Genomic DNA, 20527 nt, shown 5'->3' with positions numbered 1-20527 from the left:
ACTGAACAGGAGCCTTCCTGACTTCCTTGGGCAAGCCATGCCACACGGTGGGGCTACAACAGAGACTGCCCATGCCCGAGCACCTGTGTTGATCTTGTCCTGGCAGGGTGGCATCTGCCGTTCAGATGAGCAAAGCTGCTGTGGCAGAACGTGGAAGGAAAGGGGATAGCCCTGGGCCATGGGAGGTGTTGTCTGTGAGAGCCAATCCCTGAAATCGAACCCAGTTCCTGATGGGCAGGCAATGGAGTGACTGCATCACGAATGCCGCGTGTTTGTTCTGCCTAGTGCAAGATACTGACGGCAACTCAGTCCCGAACTTCTGCATGTTCCCTCCTAGCAGTTTCATGTAGATGTTGAACAGCAGGGGGGACAACACGAAACCTCGTGCAACCCAACCTAATAAACAATGGCCAAGGAGAAGAAGTCCCCCAGCGCCAACTTCTGGAGTCAGCAGTCTAGAAAAAGACCACAGCCACTCCAATGCACCTTTTTGGGTCATAACTAAGGTCCAGGACACCATGGCAGATGGTACTAAACATTGCTGAGGACAAGGAGAAACAGGTTGGGCACATTCTCATTGTTGGAAGACTGGGGTAGATCTTCCGCCAGGCTAACCAAGGCTTCCTGTGCCTTACTTTGGACAAATATTGGATCTAGATCAGGGTTCCCCATCACAGTGCTCATGGGCAGATAGGAAGACTGATTATTTATTTATTTATTATTTATTATTTGGATTTATTAACCGCTCCACCCCCATAGGGCTCTGGGCGGTGTACAACATTATTCCATAAACTCAAAAACTATAACAAGGGAGCAAATAAAAGAAAATTAAACAGGCTCCAATAAATGCAAAAACTAAACCCCATTAAAACAGCGAACAACATATAAAAGGCGCCCAGCAATTAAAAAAACCCCATTAAAACCCTCCCCCAAAAAAGGGGGTGATGGCGAGTCCCACTGATGTTCAAGGGACCCCCGGAAAAGCCAGGAGGGGGAGGGGGCACATCAGCGGGCAGACACTCCAAAAGCCCGGTGGAACAACTCAGTCTTACAGGCCCTGCGGAACTCACCCAAATCCTGCAGGGCCCAGACAGCCGGAGGGAGAGTGTTCCACCAGGCAGGGGCCAGGGCCGTAAAGGTCCTGGCCTGAGTGGAGGCCAGCTGCATCATAGAGGGGCCAGGGACCACCAGTAAATTGGCCTCTGCTGAACGCAGAGGCCGAATAGGGACATATGGGGTAATGTGGTCCCGAAGGAACAAAGGTCCCAGGCCATGTAACGCAACGTGTGATTGGTGTTTGGAATATGCTGCCACAGGAGGTGGTGATGGCCACTAACCTGGATAGCTTTAAAAGGGGCTTGGACAGATTTATGGAGAAGTCGATTTATGGCTACCAATCTTGATCCTCCTTGATCTGAGATTGCAAATGCCTCAACAGTCCAGGTGCTCGGGAGCAACAGCCGCAGAAGGCCATTGCTCTCACATCCTGCATGTGAGCTCCCAAAGGCACCTGGTGGGCCACTGCGAGTAGCAGAGTGCTGGACTAGATGGACTTTGGTCTGATCCAGCTGGCTTGTTCTTATGTTCTTATGTAAGGCCTTAAAAGTTAGCACCCACACCTTGAAGATGATCCGGAATTCAACTGGGAGCCAGTGCAGGCGGCGCAGCACAGGCTGAATGGGATAATGAAAAGCGCCCCCTGTGAGCAAGCGAGCCGCTGCATGCTGGACCAGCTTTAACCTCCGGATCAAACGCTCTTAGGAACTGGCAGAGGTGTATCAGGGGGAAATGGCACCTGGAAACATCCCCTTCCCCAGGTGCCACCCCACCCCTGTGCTCCCCGTACTTGGGGGTGGGGCTTGGGGTGCCAAGCCCCACCCCACCTGCCTGCACGGAAACCAGGGAGCTGTGTGGGGGCGGGGCTGCCCACCGTTGAGCTGTCCCCACCATCCGTGCAGGGCAAGCCCCGCCCCCCAGTCTCCGTGCAGCCTGGCAGAGCCTGCAACCCCTCACCTTCCTGGCTGGCATTCTCTACTTGACATGGCTGGCTGGAGAGGAGAAAGATGGCCGAGTAAAGGAATAAGGCGTCTGTCCTCCCAACTGCTGTGAAGTGTGAATCAGCTTTAGAAGGACCAACCATTCTTGCAGCTGCTAGTTTCTTGGCAGCCCACCCACCCTTCCAGGCCAGACGCCAGACACTCCTTTCCTCTCATGTCCTGCCGAGCCAGGGAAGCCAGCCAGATCAGCTGTCCCAAGAAAGGGGATTCGACACATTCCAAAAGGCCAGATGTGTCTGGGTCCTGGCTCCCTGCATTTCCTTCCCACTCTCAAGAATGGACTTCCACCTACCATGGACCTCCAGCATGATTCCTCCCGATTTTTAAAAAACACGGCACAAAGGGCAGTGGTGTATCTACCTAGGGACAAGGGGTACCTCTTGTCCCTGGGCGCCACTCTTCTGGTCACATGGGGGCACAAAATTGCCCCCCCATGTGACTGAAGTCTCTGCTGTTCCTCATCATTTTATGGCAAGTGTCCTCAACCTATCCGTGGTCAGCTCTCGAGGCACGCAAAAAACGATGAGGTGCAGCAGGGACTTCCCTGCTGCCCTCCACGCATCCTCAACCCTCCCCTTCCTTCCTCCTCCCCAGTCAGAAGAGATCACTGCAGGCCGCCGGGCTAGGAGCCCAGTCGGCAGGTGGGAGGGGAGGTGGGCACCCTAGAGTCTCTCGGGAGGGTGGCGAATTTTTGCACTCCAGATACAGGGATTGTTGGCATATTCCCACTCAGCCCCTGCCAATTGGCCATGCTGGCAGGGGCTGATGGGAATTGTAGTCCATAACATCTGGAGTGCCAAAGGTTCGCCACCACTGCCCTAGACCTTGCCCAGGTCCATGGTGACATGGGCGGGGTCAATGTCAGTGGGGGTGGAGCCTGGGGGCATCAGGGGTGGAGCCTGGGGGCATCAGGGGTGGAGCCTGGGGGCAGTGGGGCAGAGCCTGGGGGGGCATCCTGGAGACAATTTGTCTCCGGGCGCCATTTACCCATGGTGCGCCTCTGACAAAGGGGCTGCTGTTTAAACGGAGAAAGACGCCTGGCTGGGGGGTTAGGGTTAGGGTCAATCTTTCCCTCCACTCCACTTGCTTGCCCAAAACAGCCACCTCCCACCACCTCCAAACTATTTTTCTCCCTGCTGGGAGAGCAAATGAGCTTACGTTTTTCCTCATGGGAATAAAATGTCAGGGGTAGTGGCTCGTGTTGGGGAAATGCCACGAGGGGAAAGAATCGAGTTATTATTTATTTTGAAAACAACACACTGCCTCTGCCAAAACTGGCGAAAGGCACAGATCCCCATGCGAGGGGCTTCCCCCTGGAATTGCAGCCTCCACAGCTGCAAATTATAAAATAAAAAGTCTGGCTGATCACAGAGTTAAAGCTTACACTGGACTGTGACAGTCAGTCATTTATTTTTCTCGGAAATAAGATGCGCTATGTCCTAGCACAGGGGTGTCCGACTCTGGCCCTCCAGCTGTTCATGGACTACAATTCCCATCAGCTCCCTGCCAGCAACTGTAGTCCATGCACATCTGGAGGGCCAGAGCCGGACACCCCTCCCCACCCCACCCTTGAGGATTCACTCCCCAGTCAATAGGCAGTAGGTCTCCGTGGGGCTTCGATACCAGAGAGTCCACCTCCCAAAGCAGCCATTTTCTCCAGGGGAACTGATCGCTGCAGGCGGGAGATCAGTCGTGATGCCAGGAGATCTCCAAGCACCACCTGGAGGTTGGCAAGCCGAGTGCTGGACTCCCCGGTGCCAAGCGGCCAGGGCCAGTTCCTGCTCCCAGTCGCACGTGACGTGGGGACTCGACTCCCTCTTCCCCCACGGTGGACGGCACGTGAACGCTGGAAACCGGTTTGACGCCCCCACCCCCGGGCCGGGGATCCGGAGCCCCTCCGACTCTGGCAGCGAGCGAAGGGCGACTGGGCGGGGCAAGAACGAGCCTCCCCCTCTGCTTGCTCCAGGGCCCGAGACGGGGCGATGGGGTGATGGGGCGTCCCGCCGCTGATCTCACTTCCTCCGGGGGGCGGGGTTACCCCGCATAAAGGACTGTGGGGGGCGGGGCGAGGAGGAGGCGGCCGCCTGTCTTGCGGAGGAGCTCGGCGCGACGCGATGGCCAGCGGCGGCTACCCGAAGCCCGAGGAGAAGCGCCTGCAGGCCCTGCGCGACGCCGCCGGACGCCTCCGCATCCACTCCATCCGCGCCACCTGCGCCTCCAACTCCGGGTGAGCGGCAGCCTTCCTGGGGGGTGCCGTCTGCGCCGGATCGAGACCCCCTCCTGCCGGGTCTAGGTTGCAGGGCTGCGGGGGTCCCCCCCCCCTCGCCTTTCCTGCTCCCTCCGCGCCCCGTTCCGTGCAATGGCCTGGTCGCCCTCCTCGAGGCTCTCTGTCGCCGGGGAGGGGGAGGGGGCGGCGCTTGGGCGAGTGCGCGTGGCTGCCCTGAGAAATAGGGCTGGGGAGAGCGTGGGGGAGGGGGCGTGCTGAGTCGGGGGGCCGACTTCAGATTGGGAGAGTCCCTGGCGATTTGGAGAGGAAGTGGATCCTGGGGAGGGCTCTCAGCCGGGGGTAATGGCACTGAGCCCCCCCCCCCCGACAAACCGGGAGGGGCCAGGGCTCCGCCGTAGAGCATCTCTCCATGGCATGCTGAAAAGTCCGAGGTCCAATTGATTGTATAATATCCCCTTTAAAAAAGGAAAGGACTATTCAGGCCACGTGAACAACCCGTGGCTGAGACCCTGGAGAGCTGCTGCCGGTCTGAGTAGTCAATGCTGACCTTGGTGGAGCAAGGGGGGGCATGGCTCAGTGGGAGAGCATCTTCTTGGCACGCGGACAGCCCCTGATTTGACCTCCAGAATCTCCCGGTGAAAGAGACGGGGAATAGGTGATGGGAAAGACCTCTGGCAGAGAGCGGCTGCCAGTCTGAGTAGGCAATACTGATCTTGGTGATACTGATCCGATTCAGTTGAAGGCAGTTTCCAGGGTGTTTGACTCGGCCATTTTCTCGGCAGTCAGGAGATCCCTTGTGATTCCAGGAGATCGCTAGGCCCCTCCTGGAGTTTGGCAACCCTGGGCGTCCTCCAAATGCCTTTGGGATGCACGCTTCGGTCGCTGACCCTGCCTTTTGCCCTGCAGCCACCCAACATCATGCTGCAGCGCTGCGGAGGTCGTGTCTGTCCTGTTCTTCCATACCATGCGCTACAAGCCCAGCGAGCCGGCTTGCCCCAGCAATGACCGCTTCGTGCTCTCCAAGGTGAGGACTGCGGCATGCCTCCTTCTCTGCAAGAAGGTTTTGGTGCCGCTCCTATGTGCAGCTGGAAGTTAGTTCTGCTTCTTTGTGCTGCGTGGAGAGCGTGCGGCGGACGGCCCCCACAGTCCAGAGCCACAAGCTTGCAAACTTGATTTCTGGGGGGGCTGTTTTAACGTCTGCTTTGTTTCCCCTCGGACAGGGCCATGCTGCGCCCGTGCTCTATGCGGCGTGGGCGGAGGCTGGCTACATCAAAGAGTCAGAACTGCTGAAGCTGAGGAAGATAGACTGTGACCTGGAAGGCCATCCGACCCCTGTAAGTGCTTTCCCGGAGCATTCTCCCTTCTTTGGCTGGTGTTGGGCTGCTGTGGGCCGCTGGAAGAACAAACAGCACGTGCGGAGGCGATAGGCAAGCTTGATTGTCTTCCGTGTGGGCTTGGACAAGTTGATGTAGGAATGCGGCCCAAGATACGGGCCTTGTCCTATATACAAAGGGTGTTCATGGCACAACTGCATATCGCAAAAGCAGGGCTTAGAATGTAGTGCCAATGAGTGCACCCACCAAGCGTTTTGGAAAATGGGCAGGGCCAACGTAAGGCAAGGCTTGTTATTGGCTGCCTTTCTTCAAGGGAAAAGGTTCTCCATTGGAAGATCAGGATTGGTGAGCACCTGGGCACTCCATAGTGTGGGACTCCGTTCCTCCATCGGGCTTTTCTCCTTCCTAGGAGATATGAGAGGGGGGTTATGCCACTGGGGTCTGCTATTTGGGGGTTGGCTCCACCTCCACTTGAATGCCATTTTGGGATGGTGCTCATCGCCTCCTTCAGAATTCCAAAAGCGCCTGCAGATCAAAACAGGTTGGAGCCCTCGGGCTTACGTTATAAAGGTGGTTTCCTAAGGGAACAGCATAGTTTGTGCAGGGGACCACACTTGGGAAGTCAAAAGCAGTTTCACAGCTTGTTCATGTACCTGTGACAGCGTGAAGAGCGAAGTGAAAATGGCTTCCTGAAGCCAGAGGGGACATGGGTATGTTCTTGTAGGGTGGCTGGAATGGCCTACATACTACAGTCCTTGTCCTCTGCTTTCAAAGAGGCGGATGTGGCTCAGAGGTAAGAATGTCCTCTGCCCAAGACCCTGGAGAGCCGATTGCCAGTCTGACCTTGCTGGGCCACTGGCCTAATTCAGTGCAAGGCGGCTCCATGCATTCATGTTCTTCTTCTCTTCCTTCAACAGAGGCTGCCTTTTGTGGACGTGGCCACTGGATCGCTTGGACAGGGCTTGGGAGCTGCTTGTGGCATGGCCTATACGGGCAAATATTTCGACAAGGCCAGGTGAGGAATGGCAGGTGAATACGGAGAGGGCTGTATGTTGCCACTCTTGTAGGAAGCATCACAGTGCTGTTGGGGATGGGCGAACCCCCTGATCTCTCTCGGTGTGTATCCCCCCTCCCCCACAGCTACCGAGTCTACTGCCTTCTGGGTGACGGGGAATCTTCCGAAGGCTCAGTGTGGGAAGCCCTGGCGTTCGGCTCCCACTATCAGTTGGACAACCTGGTCGCCATCTTTGACATCAACCGGCTGGGGCAAAGTGAGGCGGCCCCACTCCGCCACGACACCGAAGCCTACCGCAAGCGCTTTGAAGCCTTTGGGTGAGCACAGTCGGCCAGCTTCGCCCTCTTTGGGGCAAGGTGGCTGCTTTCTTTGGTTGCCAGTGGGCCCAAAGCACAACCTTCTGTCTTCTCTTGCCAGGTGGAACACCTATGTGGTCGACGGCCATGACGTGGAGGAACTGTGCCGGGCCTTGTGGCAAGCGAGTCAGACGAAGGGGAAGCCGACCGCTATTGTGGCCAAGACTTTCAAAGGGCGAGGGATCCCAGGTGAACAGGGCTCTTTGCCTGGGGAGGGCATTGTGGTCATATGGTGACTGGTGGCGTTCTTGCTAGCTGCTGGCGACTAGCTAGTAACTGGATTGTGTCTGTTGTAGGTGTGGAGGATGGGGACAATTGGCATGGAAAGCCCATCCCCAAGGACAAAGCGGACTCTGTGATCGAAGCGATTCAAGCCCAAATCCAGACCAATAAAGTCCTGTCTATCCAGCCACCTGCTGAGGATGTCCCACAGATCAGCATTGTGGACATCCAGATGCCTTCTCCGCCTGCCTACAAAATTGGGGAAAAGGTATTATGTCACTCATCTCAGTTTCAGTGTTGGCAGTTCAGGTTCTCAGCTTCTGCTGTGGAGATTCCTACACCATAGAACTACAATTGGATAATGGCAGGTTGAAATCCCTGCCCTGCCAGGGAACTTTGCTAAGTAACCCTGCGTCAGTTGCTCACTCACAGTCTAACCTACCTGGCCGGGTTATTGGGAGGATAAAACAACTTAGCTGATGTCAGGAGGGCAACCAAAATGGCAAAAGGTCTGCAATCCATGCCCTGCGAGGAGAGACTTAGGGAGCTGGGGATGTTTAGTTTGGTGAAGAGAAGGTGAAGAGGTGACATGATAGCCATGTTTAGATATTTGAAGGGATGTCATGTTGGTGAGGGAGCAAGCTTGTTTTCTACTGCTCCAGGGACCAGGACTAATGGGTTCAAGGAGAAGAAGAAGAAGAAGAAGAAGAGGAGGAAGAGGAGGAGTTTGGATTTATACCCCCCCTTTCTCTCCTGCAGGAGACTCAAAGGGGCTGACAATCTCCTTGCCCTTCCCCCCTCACAACAAACACCCTGTGAGGTAGGTGGGGCTAAGAGAGCTCCGAGAAGCTGTGACTAGCCCAAGGTCACCCAGCTGGCGTGTGTGTGGGAGTGTACAGGCTAATCTGAATTCCCCAGATAAGCCTCCACAGCTCAGGCGGCAGAGCGGGGAATCAAACCCGGTTCCTCCAGATTAGATACATGAGCTCCCAACCTCCTATGCCACTGCTGCTCCTTAGGAAAAGAGATTCCACCTAAACCTCAGGCAAAACTTCCTGACAGTAAGGGCTGTTCGACAGTGGAATGCACTACCTCAGAGTGTGGTGGAGTCTCCTTTAGAGATTTTTAAAGAGAGGCTGGATGGCCGTCTGTCAGGAGGACTTTGATTGTGCTTTCCTGCATGGCAGGGGGTTGGACTTGATGGCACTGGGGGCTCTTCCAACTCTGTGATTCTATGATTTGTGTCCCTGTTGCAGAGAAGCACAGGATATAAACAAAATTAATTAGTTGATTAATTAATCAAAGGAACCTTGTGACTGTACGCATGTGGCACACAGTCATAGAAATCCAAGCAGTCACTTTGATCTCCTTTTTAGTAGAAGATTGCCCGTTCCTACTTTCCCATTTCTCCCTTGTAGCCACAAGAGGACTGTTAAAGATATGTGGATCTTCTACTGGCGTGGGGATTTTGTATTTCATCTTGCTCCTCGTCTTTCTCCTTGCAAACCATAATCTTTGGCTTCTATACCAGTCTTGCATCAGGTTACCCCTCCCCTTCACTTCGCTTCTTTCAATTGCCTAACTCCAGCGGATGACAAAAGCCGCTTCCAAGCCTATGCAAAGTTTAGACGTAAATTCAGCAAACTGAGCCAAAGGTGGGGGAAATGTCCTTCGGCTACTAATTGTGTAATTTATATCCAGAAGCTGAGAGAGAAATGAGCCAGAGTGGTGTGGTGGCTAGGTACAGGTGGACTCTAATCAGGGGAACTGGGTTTGATTCCCCACTCCTCCGCACGGTCTGCAGATTCTTATCTGGTGAACTGGATTTGTTTTCCCGCTCCTACGTATGAAGCCAGCTGGGTGCCCTTGGGGTAGTCACAGTTCTCTTAAGATACTCTCAGCCCCATTGACCTCACAAGGTGTCTGTTGTGGGGAGTGGAAGGGAAAGGAGTTTGTAAGTCCCTTCGAGTCTCCTTACAGGAGAGAAATGCGGGGTATAAATCCAAACTCTTCTTTCTCCTCTCTTGGGTCATTGTTTCTTCTCCCTGCCCCCTTTTTTGGTTCTCCCCGAAGCACACAGGTTGAACTAAGAGCTAGAGACTTCTCTAGCATTCAACTTGTCTTTTCGCATCACGATTGAGAGCCACCTAAGAATAACAACCTCTAGGTTAGTAACCTGACCACTATTTGGATTATTTTAGACACTGGCTTGTATTGCAGGATTGAAATTAATGCTCACCTCCTGTAAATCAATGGATCCAGGATCCTCCAACTTTCAGTGTAATCCTAAAGAGAGTTACGATGATCTAAGCCCATCAAAATGAATATTTGAATATACGGCATGTAGACAACAGTTGCATATGGGTGTCTTTTTAATGTTTGGAAATATTTTATAGAATCCTTTGTACAGATCTGCCACCACGGTTGTTATATTTTTATTTCCACTCTGTTTTATTCCTTTTGTTATTTATTAGTTACTGAGGTTTGAAGGGTTTTTTCCTTAAAATGTAAAAATATTGTATGCAAGAGAGAGGTTTCATGCAAATATATACAGTAACATACGGAGTCCTCTGCAGGATTGTTATCTCTGTCTGGTGTGTCTCGTCGGGTTGGCAAGCCAGTGGACTGAAATGCAACCAAACATTCTGTTCCTCAGGTGGCCACCCGTAAGGCTTACGGTTTAGCACTGGCCAAGCTGGGGAGTGCCAACAATCGCGTGGTGGCTTTGGATGGAGACACCAAGAACTCCACGTTTGCGGAACTCTTCAAGCAGGCTCATCCCGAGCGCTACATCGAATGTTACATTGCTGAGCAGAATATGGTGAGTCTCAGGTATGAAAGTGGAGGGGGTATGCATTGTCAAAGGCTTTCACGGCCAGGATCACTGGGGTGTTGTGGGGTTTCCGGGCTGTATGGCCCTGTTCCAGTAGCATTTCCCCCTGATGTTTCGCCTGCGTCTGTGGCTGGCATCTTCAGAGGATTTAGCATGGAGGGGATAGTACTCTAGCATAATAAGACCTCTGATGATGCTCTGCTCTCCTCCCCCCCCCCCCCCCAAATCTTCTGTTACAGGTCAGTGTAGCTCTGGGGTGTGCTGCTAGGAACCGCACCATTGCATTTGCCAGCACCTTTGCCGCCTTCTTCACCCGGGCCTTTGACCACATCCGCATGGGGGCCATCTCACAGGCGAACATCAATCTCTGCGGCTCTCACAGCGGCTGCTCCATTGGTACGTCAGCCTCGTCCACAGAAGAATTTCAGATGACTGAATTAGCCAAGGAAACCCAAATAGGCCTGTGGCAAAAGCTCAGATTCTACCACCCAGCGGCTTCCCTGCAGCATCTGACCGGCAGCTGTTGAAAACAGGGTGCTGGGCTGGAACCGACAGGGCTGCTCTTGTGTTCATAGAGGAAAGAATGTGGAATTCTCTGCTAGAGAATGTAGTGATGACCACAAGTATAGTCCGCTTTAAAAGGGGATTAGACAGACTCTAGGAGGAAAGCACAACTGTGGGACAGCCTTGCCCTCTCTGCTCTGCCGTGGGCTCTCAAGAGGAATCCATTAGCCTCTGTTGGGAATCAGGATCCTGGAGTAGACAGACCTTTGGTCTGATTTGGCAGGGCTCTTCAGATGTTTGTTTATGTTCTTAATGTAGCAATGGTTCTGGAATCTGTATTCTGGGAGCCTCCATTTGCATTTAAACCTCTCCTCCTCTGTTTCTAGCTTTCAAGGTTTGCAAAGGTCACCTGAAAAGCCCCCAGAGTGGCTGAACAAGATTTTCCATGCTTGGGGAACAGGATGCCAGTGGTTCTTTGCCACTCCTCCCCCAAAGGAGTTAGGCACATTTGTTTACACATGTTACAGGATTCGGATTGCAGGGGCACAGAACTGGTTCATCAGGACTGTACATGACTCTGTATTACCCTAATCACTGACCAATCTGTTTTCTAGCCAGATCTCCATCAGGGATGAGTAAGCTGTATAAGGGTAATATTCTAAGGCAACGTGGCAGTTTTGTGTGTGTGTTTGTGGGTCTTGGAGCTTGTACTGTGTGCTCCCCTTCTGGAATGACTGACTTCTGCCCTACTGGACGTACTAAACAACCAGCCTGCTGTTGCTAATACCCACTCAGCACGCTCCTGCACCCAGTACATGATACATGATCCAATTCTCCTTCTAAACAACCCAGTTAACAGCTACCTACTAAATCTGGGTGGTGTCTTGTCCCATAGCTGGAGGCATGGGCTTGTTAGTATATTCTGTAAGCCTCGAGATGAGATCTGTGTCGGTTTCCCAATCCGTTGCACAATTAGCACAGTTTGTATCCCCTTCTTAGCACTGGGAGCCGCTGTTTTGCATTTGTTTTTTCTTGATTGCACGCTGGAGATACTGGATGCCTCTATTCCTCACTCCTGCGTGGCCAGCATACCTCATGGAGTTTCCTCTTCCTTGGTGATCTTTTCCGCCAGGTGAGGATGGGCCCTCCCAGATGGCGCTGGAAGACATCGCCATGTTCAGAACTATCCCGGGTTGCACCGTTTTCTACCCAAGCGATGCCGTTTCCACAGAACACGCAGTTTGTCTAGCTGCAAACACCAAGGTATGTCCCGTTATGTCCCCCAATCCATTGAGCAGTAATCTGTTGGTGCTCCCTGGCCTGGGGGAAAATCTGGCTGGCTTTTCCGGCCCTGGCCTGGTGCAACGCTCTGTCAAATAAGAGCAGGGCCCTGTAGGATTTAATGCAATGCCACAGGGCCTGTAAGACAGAGTTGCTCCACCAGGCATGTTGTTGAGGCAGCAGCAGTTACCATCTTGGCCTCCCCCTTGCCCGTCATAAGAACATAAGAACAAGCCAGCTGGATCAGACCAGAGTCCATCTAGTCCAGCTCTCTGCTACTCGCAGTGGCCCACCAGGTGCCTTTGGGAGCTCACATGCAGGATGTGAAAGCAATGGCCTTCTGCGGCTATTGCTCCCAAGCACCTGGACTGTTAAGGCATTTGCAGTCTCAGATCAAAGAGGATCAAGATTGGGAGCCAGAGATCGACTTCTCCTCCATAAGTCTGTCCAAGCCCTTTTTAAAGTTATCCAGGTTGGTGGCCATCACCACCTCCTGTGGCAGCATATTCCAAACACCAACCACACGTTGTGTGAAGAAATGCTTCCTTTTATTAGTCCTAATTCTTCCCCCCAGCATTTTCAATGGATGCCCCCTGGTTCTAGGCATCCCTCTGCTGCTCCCTCTACTAGGGGATATTTTTTCATCCTCCCCATCTTTTAAGATTGTCTGAGCTCATTAGAAATGGGATTTTTTTTGCCATCTTAGCTGAGTTAAGAAACCTCGATTTTACGTTAGATCATTTTAATAGTAATTGTATTAGATACTGTTTTGTGAAGGTTGTGAACCACCCCCGAGCCCGAAAGGAGAGGGGTGGTGCAGAAATCTAATAAAATAAAGTTGTGGGGGTGCTGAGCTGTTCTCACCACCTCTGAACTGACCTCTTGAGCACCTGGCAAAGTGAAGACGCGGCATATGGGGCATCACAGTTCTTCTCACTGGCTTCCTCATGCAACAGGTTCACGTGAGTTGTTGCAGAGGAAGGCTGTGGCTCAGCAGCAAAGCATCTGCCTGGGGATGCAGAAAGTCCCAGGTTCAATCCTTTCATCTCCAGCTAAAAGGACTAGGGGGCAGGGGGCGTGAAAGACCTCTGCTTGAGCCCCTAGGACAGGGGTGGCCAACCTATGGCGCTCCAGATGTTCATGGACTACAATTCCCATCAGCCCCTGCCAGCATGGCCAATTGGTTGGCCACCCCTGCCCTAGGAAGTATCTGCCGGTCTGAGTAGACCAGTGGTGGCAAACCTATGGCATGGGTGCCAAAGGTGGCACTCAGAGCCCTCTCTGTGGGCACGCGCAAATAGAGTTGCCCCCCTGGGGCCTGGGCCACTGGGCTCCATTATTACCATTTAACCTAAGACCTAGTTTTGGGGAAACAGTGTAGGTAACCCTGTTAAGCGCTGTTAAACCCCACTGATTTTTATGCAAAGAACTAAAGCGTGATCCTTTACCTGGGAGTAAGTTCGGTTGCTGGCAATGGGGCTTGCTTCTGAGTAAACCCTCCTAGGGCTGTGATTCACCCGTTGGAAGAGTTGCACGGTTGCTTCAAAACAAAGCCAATGACTACCACCAAGCTTACTCCTGAGTAATGCACGCCTCAGAGCCAACCGTTTTTTTCTAAACTAAAACCTCAGTATTTGGGTTAAATTGCAGTGTTGGCACTTTGCGATAAATAAGTAGGTTTTGTGTGGCAATTTGGGCACTCGGTCTTGAAAAGGTTCGCCATCACTGGAGTAGACAATACTGACTATGATGGACCAATTCAGGGTTTGGTGAGAGGCTGTGGCTCAGAGGAAGAACCGGCGCCTGGCATTTAAAAGGTCCCTTGCTCAGGTGACGTGAAAGACCTCTCTGCTGGTGACGTTGGGTAGCAGCTGCCAATCTGAGTACACAGTGCTGACATTGATGGGCCAAGGGCCCGATCCAGTAGAAGGTAGCTTCCATGTGCTCAGCATGTCTTAAAAGCCTACCATGAAGTTGAGATAAAGTCTTGATGCTCCGCCAGGACCTTACTGCCAATCTTGATAAAGTGGACTGGAAGCCCCTGGGCCTCTTCACGTTCCAAGTTGGATTAGTTCAGTTGACTCTTGTGGTGTAGTGGTTAAAGAGTAGTGGGCTCTAATCTGGAGAACCAAGTTTGATTCCCCACTCCTCCACATGAGCAGTTGATTCTTATCTGATGCGCTGGATTTGTTTTCCTGCTCCTCCACACAAAGCTTGCTGGGCGATCTTGGGCTATGTCACAGGTTTCTCAGAACTTTCTTAGCCTCACCTGCCTCACGAGGTGCCTGTTGTGGTTGAGGAAGGGAAAAGGAGTCTGTAAGTCCCTTTGAGTCTCCTTGCAGAAGAGAAAGGGGGTGGTACAAATCCAAACTCTTCTTCTCCCAGGCCAATGCGGACAAGATCTTGTCCACTGTAAAGCCGACCACTTGCTCCTTGGACAGGCATCCTCATGGCAGATGGAAGCTGTTGGTGATACCGTATTTCCCCGAATATAAGACAGTGTCTTATATTAATTTAGCATAAGCATAAGCATTTTATTGTCATTGTGCACGCACAACGAAATTTACAGCAGCATTCCTCGATGCACACAATTTCAGACTCATACAATTTCAGACTCATGCAATTTCAGACTCATACATCATCATCCTCCACCCATCCCTACATAGCCCCAAATACATCAATATGAAGCAGCGGAGTTTAAGGCATAGCCACAGCTTTCTAGAGTAGAAGCTGTCTCTAAGCCTCTTTTGTCCTAGTTCTGAGGGCCACGCCCTGTATCGCCTGCCAGGATGGCAGCCAGTGCTATAAAGAGAGTGTGCCTGGATGAGACGGGTCCCTTAGGAATATTCTTTGGGCTTTATTTTAGACTCTTCGGCATTATGAGATTTCTTCCAAGGAGGGGAGAGGGCAGCCGGGATAATCCCTTTGTGCAGTAGTATTGATCACCCTTTGGGAGCCTTCCCTATTCAGCTTTACTGTGCAACTGGGAGGAACCATACACAGATGCAGTAGGATTAGGACAGCTCTCTATAGCACAGCGGTAAAAGGAACACCAGAAGTTTTTCTTCATCTAGTTGTTAAGCTTCCTTAAAAGTCTCAGAAAGTACAGTCTTTGCTGGGCTTTCTTAACCACCATGCTGTAGTCTGGTACTCCCCTAGGTCAAATCCTTCTTTAATCATAACGCCCAGGAATTTAAAACTAGCCACCCGCTCCACTTGATCTCCATTTATAGTCAAGGGCTGAATTTCTGAGCTATTCCTTCTATAGTCCACTATGAGCTCCTTTGTCTTGTTAGTGTTAAGAACCAGGTTATTTTCCCTGCACCATGAGAGCAGTCGGGTCCACTTCATTCCGATAGGCAGACTCATCCCCTCCAGAGATGAGCCCCACCATTTTTGCTCCCAAAGATGCGCTATGTCTTATTTTCAGGGGATGTCTTATTTTTCTGTGTTCTGTTTGTCGGGCATGCTTCCAAACAAAAACTTTGCTATGTCTTACCTTCGGGGGATGCCTTATATTTCGCACTTCAGCAAAACCTCTACTACGTCTTATTTTCCGGGGATGTCTTATATTCGGGGAAACAGGGTAGTATAGGGTCCCTCTAGTGGACATTATCAGTCTGTCCCTCAGCTCGGGAGTATGCCATGGGGCAGTGGCAAAACCACTCTTAAAGAAGCCATCTTTCGATCCTGCTGATCCATCCAATTACTGCCCAGTGTTGAATCTGACGTGGGATTTTTGCTCCTCAGGGGATATGCTTCATTCGAACCAGCCGTCCAGAGACTCCGACCATATATTCCCAGGAAGAAAAGTTTGCCATAGGCCAAGCCAAGGTAAAAAAAGAGCCATCGTCTTTGACATGGGTGATGGTGGTCTGGGGACTGGAACTTCAGGGATATCTGCTCTGGTTCTGTTTAGGTCTTGAAGTTACAGGACAAATGGGATTGGGAAGGAGGAAACGTTGCCGGTGTTGACTCTGATAGCTGCTCACTTGGAAGAAAGCATCGTTCCATCCAAACCTGTTTCCCAAGGGAATCTCTGAGATGAAGGACTTAATGTGGACCAACGGGGCTGCTTGAGCAGATCTTAAATGAAGATCTCGTCGTTGTAACTTTTGCAGGCTTGGCAGTAGCTGTCTTGCATTCTGGCGTCAGGATTGTAACTTAGGCCAAGCATATTGGCAAAAGCCCTGGCTGGGCTGGCCAAAAAGAAAGCTGGGGTGTGTGTGTTTAAATGCCATTCACCGATTCACTAGGCCAGGGGACAGGGAACTTCCAGTAGGGGGAAGCAATCTAACCGCACTTGGCCGTACGAAACCAAGTTACTGGGGTCGGCCACAGGGGGTGTTCAGCCACTGGCTCTTCCCACTAAAGTTTGGATTGACTGCCTCTATTTCCAGCTGTGGAGATGCATGACGAGACGCTTCTTTCTTGCTCCTGTAGAAAGGATATTAGCGAGGCTATGGTCAAGGACTGGAATGAATGAGACCTTGACACAGGCTGTTGTTCACACAGCTCGGGAGATGGCAAAAATAACCTTCCCTAAATCCAGAACACAAGGCTTACATGCTAGAATTTGGAAGTGGGGAAAAGAGGAAGGCCCAGCATGAGATGGAGTGACTTGTACAGTAGGTGTCAGGCTGAACACACTCAAACAAAGCTAACTTTAGAGAAGGAACTTTATTGATTTATGTCACCCTAACTACAGGGTGCTGGAACTGAGGATTCTTGTCCTCAGTTCCACTATATAAACTATTTAAAAAGACAGACAGCAACCAATCAACTCTTCCCCTCCTCCCAGCTCCTGGTCTCCCATTGGCTCTGAAGCTCTGGTGGAATGTAGCTTCTCAGTTTGTTTTCCCGCACTTTTTGGGAAAAGGCGGGAACCAGTGCATGTTGGGAGTTGCAGTCCTGACAGTAGGCAAGACTATTAATGATCATGAGTTTTGGAGGGTGTTAATTAATTGGGTCACCAGAAGTTGAAAGCAACCCGACAACACATCATGGATGCAAAGCCCAGCTTCCGTCACCACCTGTGCTGAGGACTTTTTAAGAGGAAGACAGGTAGCTGTGGGGGCGCTGCTGGCATTTGCTGTGGCAGCATTGGGAGTGGATGTGGCTGATGATGCTTGCACATTTTTATTAGGGTCCCAGTGTTGCTGTGGTTTGAAATACAGGGTATGTTCATCAGCCAGTGTGAGGGTCCATTGCGGACCCCTCACCAGTCGCAGCTAGCATAATGTCTTGGTAGCTGACTGGAGGTGAGTTGCCAGAGGAAAGCAGAGACTGCGATCAGAGATGTTTTTCTTTGCACAAGGGAACAACTGGGATTAATTGCATTGCTTTGATCTGAATGGCCAAGGCTAGCCCAGGGGTCTGCAACCTGCGGCTCTCCAGATGTTGCTGGCAGGGGCTGATGGGAATTGTAGTCCATGAACATCTGGAGAGCCGCAGGTTGCAGACCCCTGGGCTAGCCCAATACTGTTGGATCTCAAAAGCTAAGCAGTGTCCGCCCTGATGGGAGACCATTCAGGACATCTAGGTTCGCTGCTCAGGCAGGTAATATTGACGGACCAGGTCAGGCAGTACTGGCCGGGATGACCTGGGCTAGCTTGAGTTTCTCAGATCTCAGAAGATAAGCAGGATTGATCCTTGTGAGTACTTGGGTGGGACATCCAGGATTGCTGTGCAGAGGCAGGCAATGGCCAACCGCTTCTGTTTTTCTCTGACCTAATCTACACGGCTTAGGCAAGCTTGGTTGTGTTGGATCTTGAAAGCTCAGTAATGTCAGCCCTAGGTCCTACTTGCGTGGGAGACCACCAACAAAGCCTAGGGTTGCTACGCAGAGGCAGGGTTTGTCTCTGGACTGACATGGATGGCCCAGGCACTCTCAAATCTCATCAGATCTTGGAAGCTGAGCAGGGTGGATCCTGTCTTACATTTTAGGGGAAAGCCACTGAGGAAGTCCAGGGTCACTGGATTGGCAAACCGCATCTGAACACCTCTTGCTATGAAAACCCTGTGTGGCCACCGTACATCCGCTGGAAAAGAAGATGGCCTCTCACTGAGTTATCTGGATAGCCACCTTCTACTCATGGCCCATCTTTCTGTTTCTCTTCAGGTTGTGCGCAAAAGCAATAGTGACAAGGTGACAGTGATCGGAGCAGGTGTCACCCTCCATGAAGCCCTGGCTGCTGCAGACGAGCTAGCCAAACAAGGTAATAGGCCTCTGGACTCCTAGAAGGCAGGGCAAGGTCTAGGATCCCTCCTTTCCCAGAGTTTTCTGCTCTAGCCTTCTCATGTGGCTTTTGCTTTCTTCTAGGCACCCATATCCGGATCATCGACCCTTTTACCATCAAGCCCTTGGATGTAGAGACCATCATCTCCAATGCCAGAGCCACGGGGGGCCGCATCATAACCGTTGAGGACCACTACAGAGAGGGTCTGTCTTAATGTAGTTGCTTCTGCCATAGGCCACCTCCATTCTGCACTGTAGTGGGGTTTTTTGGTAGGGATGGGGGTGGTGGCATCTATCTGACATTTTCCTCCAAATGTCCACTACGCGGGTGTAGTGGTTAAGAGCAGGTGGACTCTAATCTGGAGAAACGGATTTGATTCCCCACTCCTTATCTGGTGAACTAGATTTGTTTCCCCACTTCTATACATGAAGCCTGCTGGGTGACCAGTTATCTCAGAACTCCCTCAGCCCCACCTATCTCACCAGGTGTATGTTCTGGGCAGAGGAAGGGAAAAGGAGTTTGTCAGCCCCTTACAGGAGAGGAAGGTGGGGTATAAATCCAAAACTCTTCTGACTTTATTTCTTTTTAAAAAAATATTTTTATTGATATTTTGGATTATTACAGATATATATTGTACATCTTATATTTCATCCTCCATATCCTTTCCCCCCCTTTTTTCTCCCTCCCCCCTCTTCTTCTTTAGATGTGCAGCAGCAGGTCCATTCTTTTCAATCTTCTTGTCCATTTTTCTTCTGTAATTCCAATTTCGTTTAACCAGTCTTTGAATTCCATCCAGATCCACTTCATATCTTTTTGTTTTTCTTGCCATATTTGGTTTCTTGACATTGTGTCAGAAATTTCTAATTGTATTTGCTCCCATATATATTCTATTCTGACTTTATTTCTCTGACAAACTGACCTTTGACCCTCAAGTGTTCATACCCAAAAAATCTTGTTGGTCTCTTGGACTTGAATGTTGCTCTTCTACTGCAGATCAATACGGCCTGCCTTCTCAAAACTACATTCAGGGGGTAAGATGGGGCCTTGGTGACCGACCACCGAGGCCCCCCAGGCACCATCTTACCCCTAGATGTAGTTTTGAGAAGTCAGGCCATGTTGATCTGCAGTAGAAGGCTCAAGTCTGTTCTGGAAAGGGGATGCCTGTTGAAAGCTCCCTTTCTCTCTCTTCTTCCTTAGGAGGTATCGGTGATGCCGTGGCTGCGGCCGTCTCGGGAGAACCCGGCCTCCTCGTCCAGAGCCTGGCTGTCTCGGGAGTTCCTCGGAGTGGAAAATCGGCCGAGCTCCTTGATCTGTTTGGGATCAGCGCCAAGAGCATTGCAGCGGCGGTGAAGAGCACCTTCGCCAACTGATGTTGCCGCCTGGCTGCATTGCAGGCGGGGAGCAGGGCCGTGCAGGCATGAGGAAGGGCCCCCCAAGAAGTGCAGTGGGGGAGCTCTTCGTTAACAAACTGCACTGAGTTCTTGAATCCGAATTGCTTTCCTTCCCTGTTGGCCAACTTGACACACCTGCTGTTAGGGGTTCTGTGGGCTTGTGACCTTGCTCTGGGTGACGGTGATCCTTTTTAATTGAAAAGCCTAGCCTCCTTTTCATTACCAAGCTGTTGTATTCACATGTGAGTAGCTTAACTGGGCTGAAAAGCCTCTTGCCAATGATATGTGGACCAAAATGTTTGTCTTACCTGAGTTTGTTGGCCCCTGTTCCTGGGTGTGGGTCATATTCTTCTGGGCTCTTCTCTATTTCTCAGGCCTGCTGCTCGGAGGCCATGTTTCTGGAGTTGTCTTCTAGGTGGGGGTTAAGAGCGCATCATTAGTGCCTGCCTGAACAAATGCAGCTGGACCTTACCGTAGCCCCCGCTCTTGCTGTGATACTGTTGTCCTAATCAGACTTGAATGTGACCAAGTTAACTTCTCTCCTGTTTACATTGATAGAGCTGCTGTTCGCCACCAGTGTTCCTCTGGCAAATCCGATTAAAAAACCAAACAACCCCTGACTGAATTTTGTAGCTGACTCATTGACAGGGAAAGGAGCAAACGGGCCCACTCATCGCCTCCTGAAACAGCCAAGATTCTCACAGACTGGCTTATCTATGTGCATCTTCTTTTAGGAGACACACAGTAAGCTGCTGGGGCTTTTTTCTTGCTCCGTGTGAATGAAACACTGGATCAAGGGCTTACAACTAAAGGAAAACTGTGCACACTTTCATGTCTTGGAAGTAAACAGCACTGAGGTTTTGCAATTTACTCCCAAGTTAGTCTTCCATGAAGCTTGTAACTAGTTTGTGTGTGTGTTTTCTCAGTTGTTTCCAAAACAATGGTAGCCAGAAACTGCAATCCCAAGCATGGATAGGGTGCTGCAGGGCTACATTTTGCTGATTTTGTTGTGAGCAATGCAGCATTAAGGAGACCAAAATCCATTTGATTTTGGACTTCCTGCAGTTC

The 20527-nt window shown here is 51.3% G+C and overlaps 1 protein-coding gene across 1 annotated transcript; it reads left to right on the top strand.

The window, feature by feature from the left end:
* The first annotated feature begins 4097 nt into the window (after nucleotides 1–4097).
* LOC125429487 (transketolase-like protein 2) lies at nucleotides 4098–20079 on the top strand. The gene is made up of 14 exons (XM_048490632.1): nucleotides 4098–4284; nucleotides 5191–5308; nucleotides 5505–5618; nucleotides 6536–6633; nucleotides 6759–6950; nucleotides 7051–7178; nucleotides 7286–7479; nucleotides 9868–10032; nucleotides 10284–10440; nucleotides 11681–11811; nucleotides 15580–15663; nucleotides 17951–18047; nucleotides 18152–18271; nucleotides 19266–20079. The coding sequence occupies exons 1-14, from the start codon at nucleotides 4172–4174 to the stop codon at nucleotides 19436–19438; spliced, it is 1884 nt and encodes a 627-aa protein (XP_048346589.1). The 5' UTR covers nucleotides 4098–4171; the 3' UTR covers nucleotides 19439–20079.
* Nucleotides 20080–20527: the final 448 nt, after the last annotated feature.

This window comes from Sphaerodactylus townsendi, linkage group LG03, assembly GCF_021028975.2.
Source record: "Sphaerodactylus townsendi isolate TG3544 linkage group LG03, MPM_Stown_v2.3, whole genome shotgun sequence".
Classification (NCBI taxonomy): Eukaryota; Metazoa; Chordata; class Lepidosauria; order Squamata; family Sphaerodactylidae; genus Sphaerodactylus; species Sphaerodactylus townsendi.
This window is presented reverse-complemented; position numbering and strand designations above follow the sequence as displayed.

Excerpts from the sequence above, each read along its gene's own strand:
- LOC125429487 (XM_048490632.1), top strand. The coding sequence starts at position 4,172 with ATGGCCAGCGGCGGCTACCCGAAGCCCGAGGAGAAGCGCCTGCAGGCC. Across the intron at positions 5,619-6,535 it reads TGGAAGGCCATCCGACCCCT|AGGCTGCCTTTTGTGGACGT; the intron begins GTAAGTGCTTTC and ends TTCCTTCAACAG. Across the intron at positions 18,048-18,151 it reads AGACGAGCTAGCCAAACAAG|GCACCCATATCCGGATCATC; the intron begins GTAATAGGCCTC and ends GCTTTCTTCTAG.